The sequence below is a fragment of the Phocoena sinus genome, chromosome 15, assembly GCF_008692025.1.
Source record: "Phocoena sinus isolate mPhoSin1 chromosome 15, mPhoSin1.pri, whole genome shotgun sequence".
NCBI classification, from domain to species: domain Eukaryota; kingdom Metazoa; phylum Chordata; class Mammalia; order Artiodactyla; family Phocoenidae; genus Phocoena; species Phocoena sinus.
Genome location: NC_045777.1, coordinates 53,467,756 through 53,479,533, shown reverse-complemented (window position 1 = coordinate 53,479,533; position 11,778 = coordinate 53,467,756). Strand labels below are relative to the sequence as shown.

At 58.5% G+C, this 11,778-nt stretch overlaps 1 protein-coding gene across 1 annotated transcript; it reads left to right on the top strand.

Annotated features, from left to right (window-relative positions):
- The first annotated feature begins 5,410 nt into the window (after positions 1–5,410).
- On the top strand, positions 5,411–10,497 carry UBALD1 (UBA like domain containing 1). Its single transcript, XM_032604653.1, has 3 exons — positions 5,411–5,635; positions 9,055–9,117; positions 9,441–10,497. Exons 1-3 carry the CDS (start codon positions 5,516–5,518, stop codon positions 9,792–9,794), a joined length of 537 nt encoding a protein of 178 aa, XP_032460544.1. The 5' UTR covers positions 5,411–5,515; the 3' UTR covers positions 9,795–10,497.
- Positions 10,498–11,778: the final 1,281 nt, after the last annotated feature.

The following is an 11,778-nucleotide window of genomic DNA, read 5'->3' as shown; positions in this document are numbered from 1 at the left end:
TTCCATTTACTCCCTCTCTGAAATATCTCCCGGAGCATGGTTCTCCCCACTTCCCTGGGTTTAATCTCCTGGCCCGGCCAGCAGAGGGCAGACCCTTACCTGCCACCCGCAAAGAGCTGGGATGGAACCCAAGATTACCTGGAGCGGTGCACACAGGGGAAGGGAAGCACCTTTTCCAGAACTCTAGGCATCTCTCTGGCTCCACGTCCAGAATAATTCTTTGAAGACATAATTTTAAAGTCCCCCGTGGAGGCAGTAGACCTCTCCCCATTTTACATATAGGGAAACTGAGGCACAAAGAAGGGAGGGGGCCACACATAAGGGTGCTCAAATTTACAAGAATCAGGGTTAGAGTTAAAGGCTCTTCGCAGATTGCAATGTACTTTCTTGGCTTTGTGACTCACACAAAACTCTGTAAGGCCAAGTGAGGATCTGTTTCTACCTACTTTTCACTTGAGAAACAGCAGTTCTGAAGAAGAAAGTGACTTCCCAAGACAAGCCTGTCTATCCAGAAAGGAGCTAGGGAGGGCAGAGGCTGTCTAAGAGTCTCAGATGGTAAATTCACCACAGTCCACATTAAAGTGAGTCCTACACCTTTCCAGACACCAGAACCCAGAATACAACCTTCCTATTTTCAGGGGACCTGGGAAGCCAAAAGTAATAAAAGAAGTGAGGGACTTATGTGATTATAAGGGAGAGTCCAGGTCTTGGAGCCTGATTTAACCTCTCTGCCCTGCAACCAAGATCCCCATTTACTGAGCACCTACTATGTGCCAGACATTGGTGTTGAAGGCTATGCACATATTCTCTCTTTTAATTCTCTGTTGTAGGTTCTATTTTCATTCCCAATTTACAGAAGAGGAAAGAGGCCAGGAGAAGTGAAGTACCCCACTCAGCTTGCATAGTAGATAAGTGGTAATAAAGCTGGAATTTGAACCAGGCCACTCCTCTTAATGCCACACTCCCCTGCCACCCCCAGCCCCTACCACCCCAGAGACAGGAATGCTCCAGTGCGAGATTCCCTGTCTCTTGCTCCCAGATGGGCCTGAAGACATCCCCACCCCATGTGACCTTTCTTCCCTTACTTTAAATTTCTTTCTGTTGAATCACATAACACTGTTGAATCATACATACACAAATAGGTATACCAACACAGCATTCAATTTATCGGTCTCCCTGCTTGTGGGGAGGGAAGGAGAGTACTGAGGGCCCAGATGTTCCCACTGAAAAATAACCCTAAGAGCATGTCCTCCCTACAGATAGTGGGCCAGGGCAGTCACTTCCATGGGCTGATGTTTGATCAATTAAACATTCCTCTTAATAGAGCTTTGGACTTCGGGTATATTTTTCTGTGCTTATCCATGCCCCGGTGGGAGACAGGCCCTTTTTGATTTGATACTGGTTCTACTATCAACATCGTCGCTGGTTCACTTATTTATTCAACAAATATTTATCATACAGCTACTATGTGAAAAGCAATGAGACAGGCAAAGAGCCAGGAAATAGAGATTAAATGGTGAAACCACCAGATATGAAACATCTAGTGAGGAAACAGACACTACAGGCGAACAAGTGTATAAATACAAAATGCGGTGGGTGCTATAAGGGAATGGACTGAGGTGCAGTGAAATACTAGGAGAGAACTACTATTCATAGGGAAATCAGGGAAGGCTTATCTGAGGAAGTGACATTTAAGCTAGGACTTGAAATACAAGTAAGAGCCAAGCAGGCAAATGCTGAGGGAGTAGGCAGCCCAGGTTCCAGGCAGGGAGAGCAGCATGTGCAAAGGCCCTGAGGAGCTGAGTAAGATCAATGAGCTCAAAGGCCAGTGTGGCTAGAATCAAGTAGGCAGGAGAGTTCAGGAACAGAGGTCAGGAGTGAGGCAGTGGCCAGATCTCAAGGCCCCTCAGTCAGCCAGTATCGGGTCCTTTGAAACATGAAGAAAGACCCTAGGCATACTTCATGGCTAGTATGAATCCCTCAAGTCGACTTCTCAAGCCTTCTGAGGGGGCAGGATCCCTGCCTCTTCATTCTTGTGCTCCCAGAGCCAGGCACCCAGTGGATGTCTGATAAACACATCTGTGGAGTGATTGAAGGAATGGAGGTGGAGAGGAGCCCGGGGTCCTGGGCCTACCATCAACTGGCTATGCCAACTTTGCCAAGGTCCTCAACCTCCCTGGACCTCAGGTTAAGATGAAGGCATTGCCATAAATTCCTTTTATACCTCCATCCCCCACCCCCCATCTACTGGCCCCAGCTGTCGGGCCCCATCCGAGCCTGCTAAGAAATCCAAAGTCCACTCTCTAGCCAGGCTGATCCTGGCTGAAAACAAGGTTGTTTTTTCCTTCCCGCTGCCCCTGGGAAAACAAGCTGGCTGGGGGTCCATAGGGCCCAGAGGGGTGACCTTTGCTCCTGCTAGCCCCACCTGCCCCACCCAGCCAGCCAGCTGGCCTGGAAGAGCTCCTTCTGGGCTGAGCAAGTCTAGGCAGGTAACTGAGTGGTGCCCAGATGAGAGTGAGGGAAGGGGTGAAGGTACTTCCTGTCTCCCTAAGCAAGAAAAGTCCCCAGTGGTCCCTGCCAGGACAGTGCCCACCCTCCTTGGCTAGAAACACACCCTGCTGGCCCACTGGGTGCCTACTCTTCTCCACTGGCTCTGAACACTGTCAAGAGTGTAAGGAAGTTTGGATTCCAGCCTCAGTTTCCTTATCTGTAAAATGGGGCTTGGGTTCCCTACAGTGGTCCAGATGGAGGCAAAGAGGTGAGTGCTAAAATGGTGCTCTGAGCACCACAGGCATTAATCCCCCAGAGCAGTCCTGGGAGAGTTCTAAGCTGCTACCTTGGGTTCTACAAATGAAGGAACTGAAACTCAGGGCCAGAGAACCTTGTCCCAACATCAGAGTCATTAAGTGGCAGAGTCAAGACTGACACCCAGGTCTGTCTGGCTCCAGAACCTGCTCACCTTGCACCATACCATGTTGCTGTCCCAGTAGTAATAGTGATAGAGGTAATGACATTCAGAACTGCCCACCCCGTGCTGTGCTAAGCACTTTGTCCACATTAATTCACACTTATGATGCTTTGTGAAGGTGAAGGGCCATTTTTAATAAGAGCAGAACTCCCCTGGCACCATCAAGATTTGCAAAAAATGGTGCAGCCTGAGTGATCCCCATGTGGCAGAAAGGGGCTGAAACCTTATTTCCTGAGTGGACTTGGGAAATAAGTCCCAAAGTGACTTCTGCCAGGGTTGAGGCACCCACCTGAAGGGGACACTGAGTCCTCTCCCTGCCAAAGGGCCAAGCTCCCATCTCCAGCCCTCAGAGGGCACTTAGCAGTCCCACTGCTCCAGGCTCCCCTCCCTCCCCCAGCTATCCCGATGCCCCAGCCTCCCCGGAGCCCCCATAACCTTGGGAGCCTTCAGGTCCTGTCCACGATCTTCCATTCTCCTCCTCTTACCAGTCAAAGCCAGAATCCCCTGGAAGGGTTGAGGGACCCAGGAAGGGCTCCTCCCAGAGCCCTGCAGGTCCTCCTCCTCCCCCCAGGGTGGGACAGTTCCCTCCATTCAATCTAATTCTGGGCAGGAACGGACTCCCTTGGAACCAGACACACCTAGAACATCACCTGACCCGGACTGGTCCTCTCTGCCACCATCTGGTCTCCACACTGCTCAGCCACAGTGATCCTAATGCACACAACGGATCAGATGTAGTAAACCCCCTCAATGGCCTTTAGCCCACCATCTCCAGGGCCTGTGCCTGCTTCCTGAGGGTACTTCCCACACTTGCAATTCTACATCTCTTCTTGGGATTTTTCTTTTTTTAATTTATTTGGCTGCATTGGATCCTTGTTGCTGTGCACCGGCTTTCTCTAGCTGTGGCAAGAGGGGGCTACTCTTCGTTGCAGTGCGCAGGCTTCTCATTGTGGTGGCTTCTCCTTGCGAAGCACAGGCTCTAGGTGTGCGGGCTTCAGTAGTTGTGGCACGCAGGCTCAGTAGTTGTGGCACACAGGCTTAGTTGCTCTGCGGCATGTGGGATCTTCCCGGACCAGGGTTCGGACCCGTATCCCCTGCATTGGCAGGAGGATTCTTAACCACTGGGCCACCAGGGAAGTCCCTGTTCTTGGGATTTTTGATGCACGCCCCCACCCCACGCACCAGCCGACCCTTCTAGAGTTTGTTCTCTGCATCCCTGGCCAGATCAGAGCCAGGAACAGAGTAAGGGCCCAATAAAAAGTTGCTCAACTGATGAAACTAGTGTCCAGGGAGCGCGGGGAACCGGGATAAGGTCATTCTGAGCCGCAGTGACGAAGCCCCCGGCCCCAGCTCCGAATCCGCCCGGCCCCGACACTCCCGACCGGCAACGTCAACCGGAAGCGGCGCGTGCGGAGCTGTAAACACAACCCCCAACACACTACCTAGCGCTCTCTTCAGCCCCGCCCCCGCCTTCCACGTGACGCGCCCCGCCCGCCCCAACCCAGTGCCCGCCCCCGCTGTTGCCTCATTGGGCAGCCAGCTTTGTTTACCTTATATGGCCAGGTCCTAACACCTCCCGACAGCCCATTGGCTGAGGCGCGGCCTCATTCACTTGACGTCACAAGGACTGAGCAAGGCAAATAAACCAGGGCGTTCTGGGAATGGGAGTTCGGGGCCGCCCCGGAACTGGCGCCGCGCGGTCCTAGAGTCCGCCCACTAAAAGCTGAGATTTCCGGCAAAGCGCACGAAATTTTGCGTGGGAAAGTGCGAGCGTCCCGCAGAGGGTATGCAGAGGCTCCAGAGACTGCTGGTCTCGCTTACCTGTCTCGGTCGCCATCCCTTCCTCTGACGTTCTTTGGGTCTACTGTGTGCTTGGCGGAGCGCCAGGCCGGGGAGGGACCCGTGTCACAAGTGGGCGACGCGAGCTTGTGCCCTGGGTGTTGGGGAGACTCGGGAGGCTTCCTGGAGGCGGTGACTTTAGGCAGAACCCTAAAGGGCAGATTAATTCATTCACTGAACGAGTATCTGTAGGCGCCTACTGTGTGCCAGGCTTTCGGGGCCTTATGGCCCTAGTGCTGTTGATTTGTGCCAAAATTCTTGGCCCATCCCCCTCCCCAATAGTGCGCCTACTCAACACAGAGGGATGCCAACCACACTGGGATTCGGGATACTGGGATCTTGGTAAATACCCTGAGGCTGCGTTTGCGCCCATGCACAGTGTCTATGGCCCCCGTCTCCTGACCCCCGTCAGTTCAGTCACGGGCCTGGGCACGTGCCCGTCCAGCTTCTGCACACAGTAGGCGCCCAGCGCTCAGACACACCTTCGGCCCCGGGCCGGCCCGCGGCTCCCGGCCGAGCGCGGCGGAAGCGGCGCGGGACTACATCTCCCAGCATGCCCCCCGCGGCCTGGAGCGAGGCGAGGCTTGGTGAGTCAGAGCCGCACAGTAAATATTTGTATTAGCCGGAGCCGGCTCGCTAATGGTGGACGCGTGAGGCGAAGGAGCGCGCGGCGGCGGGAGGCCGGAGCGGGCAGGCGGCGGAGGCGCCATGTCCGTGAACATGGACGAGCTCAAGCACCAGGTCATGATCAACCAGTTCGTGCTGACGGCCGGCTGCGCAGCCGATCAGGCGAAGCAACTGCTGCAGGCGGCCCACTGGCAGTTCGAGGTGCGCGGCCGGGCTGGGGCCGGGGCGCGGGTGTCCGTCCCGCGTGGCTACGCGTGCAGTGGAGCATGTGCGGGCCGGTGTGGACACGTGCCGCGGCGCGCTCGGCCGGGGTCGGGCCCGCGCACTCGGCCCGGAGTCCCGGCGGTCGCGCGCCCCGGCGGCTGGGCCGCAGAGCGCACACGCGGCGTGCGGGTCAGGCCCCGCGGCGCGGCCGCGTCTAAGCGGCCCCCGGAAACGCCGCCAGCTCGGGGTGGGCGGAAGGGGCAGTCTACCTCCCCCGGGCCCGAATCCCCGCCCCCCAAATGCCCAGGCGATCGGTTTTGGGGGCCCCCGTTTTTGTGCGGGTAACGGCCAGGGCGGGGCGGCGCCGAGGCCCAAACGGACAGACTGGCAGGCGGCCGGAAGGAGGACGCCCCAGGCCTGGGCCGAGCTGGGCCCACGCCGCCCCCGCCTTGGGAGCTGCGGGTTTAAGATAAGGGAGCCCCGAGCCCGCGGGTGGAGCCGCCCGGTGGGTCTCAGGGTCTGAGGATCTGCGTGTGGGCTGGACAGCTCGGCGGCGCGTGTCCACGTACATGTGCATTTGTATTTACGCACGCGCCACGCTGCGTGTGGACATGTTGGCGCGCGCGCGTGTGTGTGTAAACACGCAGTCCACCGGGGCGCGGGTGCGGGGTGTGTACCCACACCACAGGTCGCCGTTTTGCAGATGGTGCTCTCGCGTGCGCACACATGTGTACAGGTGTTGTGTCGGAGCCCCACACTACAGCTACGTGTGCATCTGTGTAGCCTGCTCCAGAGGCATGTCCAGGTGCTCTCCTCTGTGCTGGCCGGCGAATCTACCTGCACAGTGCATGGCATGATATACACGGTTCAGTAGCTTCTAGCTTTCAGCCAGCTGGGCAGGAGGTGGGGCTGCCCCAGCCAGGCCCCCACCTCCCCAGGCCTCCCTGACCCATAGGGCACTAGTGCCCAGGGCTTGTGCTGCCAAGAGGCCACCTGGCCTTCCCTACTCTGCCGCCCCAGAAATAACCCAGGATGGTATCTAGGGATGAGGCCAGAGCCCCTTGAGCTCTTCCCCTCACAAGTGTAAGGTCACAGCCCTAGCCAGTCTGTAGAGTCTGTGCCCAGTCCAGGCTTCAGAGCCTGGTTTCTAGATGGGGAGCAAGCTCAGGGAAGGTATTTGGGCCGTAGGAGGGACAGGGAGCCAGGGTACTCTGGAGTTCAGCTTCCTGGGGGTGGGATGGGGATCAGAATTGCTGCCCGAAGGTTGGGACAGTCTGGGGAGGCAGTGGCCTGTCCACCCAGGGGAATCCTTGCTCACTTTCCTACCAGAGATCTCAGGGGGACTGCTAACCCTGCGGTGGTCCTCACATCACAAGATGGGAGGCTGCTCTGGCTCTCTGAGCAGGTCCTACTCTCTGGCCTCAGTTTCCTCAGCTGTACCTGGGGCATGTGAGTTGACCTCTAAGGAGTGAATGGCCAACCCCGGCAGCCCCACCCTGCAGGAAGCTCCCTAATCAGCCCGTTTGTCTCAAGAACTGGATGTGGCAAAACTTGCAAAACCACATTCATGGCAGTTTACTTGAGTCCCACATCTGCATACACAGCTCCCCCGTCTGCCTAGGTCTGGGCAGGCAGGTAGGTGTCCGGTCTGCCTGGGGCTGGGCAGGCAGGTGTCTGGTGGGAAGCGGCCCTGCCTGTTGGCACTCTCAGCCCAGCCCACGGAGCCTGGCACCAGCCTGGCAGTTACTCAGGCAGCACTGGTTGGTGTCGCTTGGTCATAAGACTTGAAAATGTAACTTTGAAAATGGAAATGCCTGGGGAAAAACTCTGATCTCAGGAGGGGCAGGAGCAGCTTGCAGACTGGGGAGCTCTGGTGGCCCCCAGGGTAGGAGCCCTGTGCGCCAGGCTCCCTGAATCTCAATTTCACCATGTGTAAAATGGGGAGGCGGATAGTAGGGAGGTCTACTTAAGGTAAAAATGGGTTGTGAACATCCAATCCTTAGGTCTTCCTGGGAGTGACGGGGGTTCCTTGTGGTAAACTCCCCTCTGTGCCCTCCTCCCTGGCTGGCTGCACACTTGGACTGAGGGCTGGTGCAGCAGGAGGCCTTGTTTTTGGGTCATACTCTCTGTGATTCAGGTGTTAATGGGGACAGAAGGCTGCTGGAGGGGGACCTGTGTGCTTTAAGGTTGGGGGTGCTTTAGGAAGGCAGGAAAAGGGCAGCCGTTTCTCCCTGGAATCCTCACACACAGCAATGGCCTTCAGAATTGCCGTTGGGGGAGGAATGGTTTGGTGTGTCCCTTGGGGCTCCTGGGGGGGTGTGTCACAAGGAGGTGCTTAGAGATCAAGGCCCTCCCCCCAGCTCCCACACCCATGTTTGGGGACACTGGGGTAGGGCATCTCCAGCAGGAAATTCCCAGAGTAATTCACTTGAATTTAATAATAAAACCCCTAGGGTAAGCCCTAGAAGCCAGGCTGGGTTTCTGGGTGTGTTGGGAGTGGGGTAGGGGCTGATAGCGCTGGGCTGTGGGGTGGTGAGCCCGAGTGGGGAGCCATGGAGGGCAGAGCTGCCCGCAGACCCTTCACACACTTGACGGGCTCCCTCACCCAGCACTTTCGAAAGAGCAGCTGGTTCCTTTATTTTCCTGGATGCCTCTCCTGCAGGGGTTGAACCAGGACACACCAATGCCAGCGGAGGCCACCCTGGGGCCCCTCCTCCCAGCCGCCCAGGGTCACTAGAGGAGCTTGTCTGACCCAGGCCAACTGCCACCCCCTTTCCCACCCACTTCTCACAGTCCTGGGTGCAAACCCCACTTCAGCCTTCCTCCTGCTCCACCACCTTGAGAACATTCCAAGGAAGGCTCAGGTAACTGGACAGGGGTGCAAACCCCAGACCATCCTACTTAATTCCGGCTCTCCCAGCTGGACCGTGGATCTCCGGAGGTCACTGCTGCTAGGGAGGGGAACCTGCAAGCCACCTAGTCCCATCACCCTGTGGTGCAGATGGAGAAACCGAGAACCAGGGCAGAGTCCCTTGGCCAGCCTAGGAGAAGAGCAGGTGGGTTACAGACTCTCAACATCTGGGTGCCTTTGCCGTCCTCTGGCTCATAGACAAGGAAACTGAGGCTCAGGGAGGAGTAGGGACTTGCCGTCCATGGAGTTGGTGGCAGTAGGGCTAGAATCTGCCGGAGGCCTTTCCCCATGAGACAGGCCCCCATGTCAGGTGAGCTGGAAGCACTTGGCAGCCAGGTGGCAGGCAGTGTCATGAGGGTCCTCCCCACCCACCAGACCTGCCCAGAGGTCCACAGCGCCTCTTTGGGCTGCGGCGAGGGTCGAGGGATGACAGGCATGCTGCCTCAACTTGCCAGGCCAGGGCCACAGGGGTCCTGAGGGTAAGCGTGGGCCTTTCTTCCCGCAGACGGCCCTCAGCGCCTTTTTCCAAGAGACCAACATCCCCTACAGCCACCATCACCACCAGATGGTAAGTGTCCCCTGCAGCCCCAGGGGCAGCCCTGCGGGGCTGTCCCGGTTCAGGGCAGGGGGAAGCCACCCAGGGCCAAGGAAGGTGCAGTGGCTCTTGGCCACGGAAGAGCCGCTGGGATGGGACTCCTGGGAGCCTGGCAGCAGGCACAGTGGGCTAGCCCATCTCGGACACCACACCTTTCCTCTGTGAGCTCCTGGCTGGTGGACCGCCTGCAGGGTGGGGTGCCTCCAGGGAAGGGTGATGTGTCTCCTCGTGGGAGCCCGGGGCCCTTCCAGGAAGGGGGTGCTCACCCCTCCCTCTCTGTTCCTCTTCCCCCACAGATGTGCACTCCAGCCAACACCCCCGCCACGCCCCCCAACTTCCCTGATGCCCTCACCATGTTCTCCCGTCTCAAGGCCTCCGAGAGCTTCCACAGCGGAGGCAGCGGCAGCCCGATGGCCGCCACGGCCACGTCGCCCCCGCCGCACTTCCCACTCGCCGCCACCGGCAGCTTCGCGGCACCCAGCTGGCCGGCTGCGGCCTCGCCCCCAGGGGGGGCACAGCACCACCAGCCGCAGCAGCCGCCCCTGTGGACTCCGGCACCCCCTTCCCCGGTGTCAGACTGGCCGCCCCTGGTCCCCCAACAGGCCGCCTCAGAACCCAGAGCCCACCCTGCCATGGAGGCCGAGAGATAAGGGAGGCCCCTCCCCCCTCCCGGAGGCCAGAACCCCGTGGGGCGGGGGAGAGGACGTCTCTGCGGGCCCCCTTCACCCTCCTCTGTCTGCACCCCCATTCCCCAGAGCCCTGGGGGGGAGAGACCGGACCCTTGTGCCAGTACGCAGGCTGCCCGCATGCGTACCCAGCAGCGCGGGCCTGCAGCACCCAGCTTTCATGGATTTGGTTCAGAGTCGTCTGGGTGCTGGTGGACAGAACCTCAGAGAACAAGCAGCCTTCCCCCGAGGACTCACCTGCCCCACCCAACCCCAGGGGGCTGCGCAGCTCCCTGGGGCTGGTGGGCCTAGATCCCCACCCTCGGGAATGCAGAGCCTTCTCCGCATGTGTGCGTGTCGCTGTGTCTGTGTATTTATATGTATGTCGCTCTTCGAGAAGCAACCTAGTTTATGGGGCAGCTGGACTTTGCATGTAAGAGTGAGCCCCCTCTCCCCTTGTCCGCTGTCCCTCTCCCCAGGGCCCTGCCCCTCTCCCCTGCCCCCTGGGCAGTCAGCCTTGCTGTTCCCTGCAGAGAAAAGGATTGTGGGAAACTCCAGGACTCTTCCCACCCATCCCCCAGCGCCTGCCTGCTGGGGCTGCCTGCATGCCTCCCCAGAGCCCGGGGGTACCCCATCCCCAGTTCCTTTCCCCCTTTTAACAAAGGAGAAGAAAGAGTTCCAAACCACCACCAGGCTCTGTGGTCTTGCCTCGTATCCTAAGCTTTGCTGCCAGCTGGCCCTGTGTGGAGGGGGAGGGAGCCAACGGAGCCCAGAGCAGGGGCCCACCCCCCAGTCCCGCCTGGCTCCACACCGCTCCTGTCTGTTGCTGTCTTTTCAACCACAACATGCTCTGGAATCTTCCTGTCCACCCCAGGCTTTTCCCATGAAGTTAGTTCCTGCCCTGTGTTCCCAGAACCCCTGCCTCCATCTGCTCACCCTTCCCCCTGTCCGACTGGACAGATCCCGACCTCCGGGGCTAACAGCTGCCTTCCGGTCTGCCAGGGTTTCACAGAGGACTTTTCTTCCTGGCCCCAGTGACTGGCTGCAGGCTGGACCCTCAGCCCAACCTCCAGCAAACATGCTGTGTGGGCAGGGCCCTCCCTTGGGGAGGCACAGGACACAGCACCCATAGTAAGATAGCAGGCTTGGATGCAGAGCCCGTGGGGGCTAGCAGCAGGGACTGGACAAGGCTGAGCAGAGCCTAACCCGCAGCTCAAACCTTTGGTTGCTAGGAGACGAACCACTCGGGCAACAGGCAGTGGATCCCTGGCTACTATCAAGCCAGGCTGGGGCAGGCACCTGTTCTTGCTCCAAGGGAGAAGCCAGCGTGCCCCACTCTGTCCTGGGCAGCCTGTACCAGTGGAGGGCATCCCTGGGGTGGCTTTGGGAGAAGGTAGCCTTGGCCTTGTACCCCTTCGTGAGGAGCTGGAACGTGGGGAAGGAAGGAGGCAGGGGCCTCTGCAGCTCTTCACTGACAGACCTTACTCTCTAATCCGGGAGAGCCTGCCGGCACTCAGCCCTCTGTGGACGGCGCCTGGGTTGGGGAGTTCTATTTTGGAAGGTCTCCTGCTTGACAGGTGTCTCAGCGCCTGCCATCAACAGTCCTGCTCTCGCTCCCCAGGGTTGCCGTGCTGCCACTTAGCCTCACCTCTGCCCTGTTGGAGCCTGGACAGGCTCTGCGGACCACTGTCTGTCCCCGCTTATCACTGAAGACTGACCACGGCGCCCCTGCTCTAGCTGTTGCTTATGTTCTGGAAGTGTGTCCTCACCTTGAAGCCCACCCTTCTAATGGCCTTCAGAGGGGGCGCAGCTCTGTCTGGGGTGCCTGTGGTGAGGGAATTGCGGGATGGGGCAGGATGAGAAGGGGGAGGCTGCCCTAGGCCTCTTTACTTTCATCCTTTTGGATGGAAGACAATTCTCAGGGAGCTGCCACATCTCCCTCCAACTGTAGGAAAAATGGTTTGTACAG

Bases quoted from the DNA above. Each gene is read 5' to 3' on its own strand.
- UBALD1 (XM_032604653.1), top strand. From the start codon at position 5,516: ATGTCCGTGAACATGGACGAGCTCAAGCACCAGGTCATGATCAACCAG. The intron at 5,636-9,054 runs GTGCGCGGCCGG...TTCTTCCCGCAG, and splicing joins CGGCCCACTGGCAGTTCGAG to ACGGCCCTCAGCGCCTTTTT. The intron at 9,118-9,440 runs GTAAGTGTCCCC...CTTCCCCCACAG, and splicing joins GCCACCATCACCACCAGATG to ATGTGCACTCCAGCCAACAC.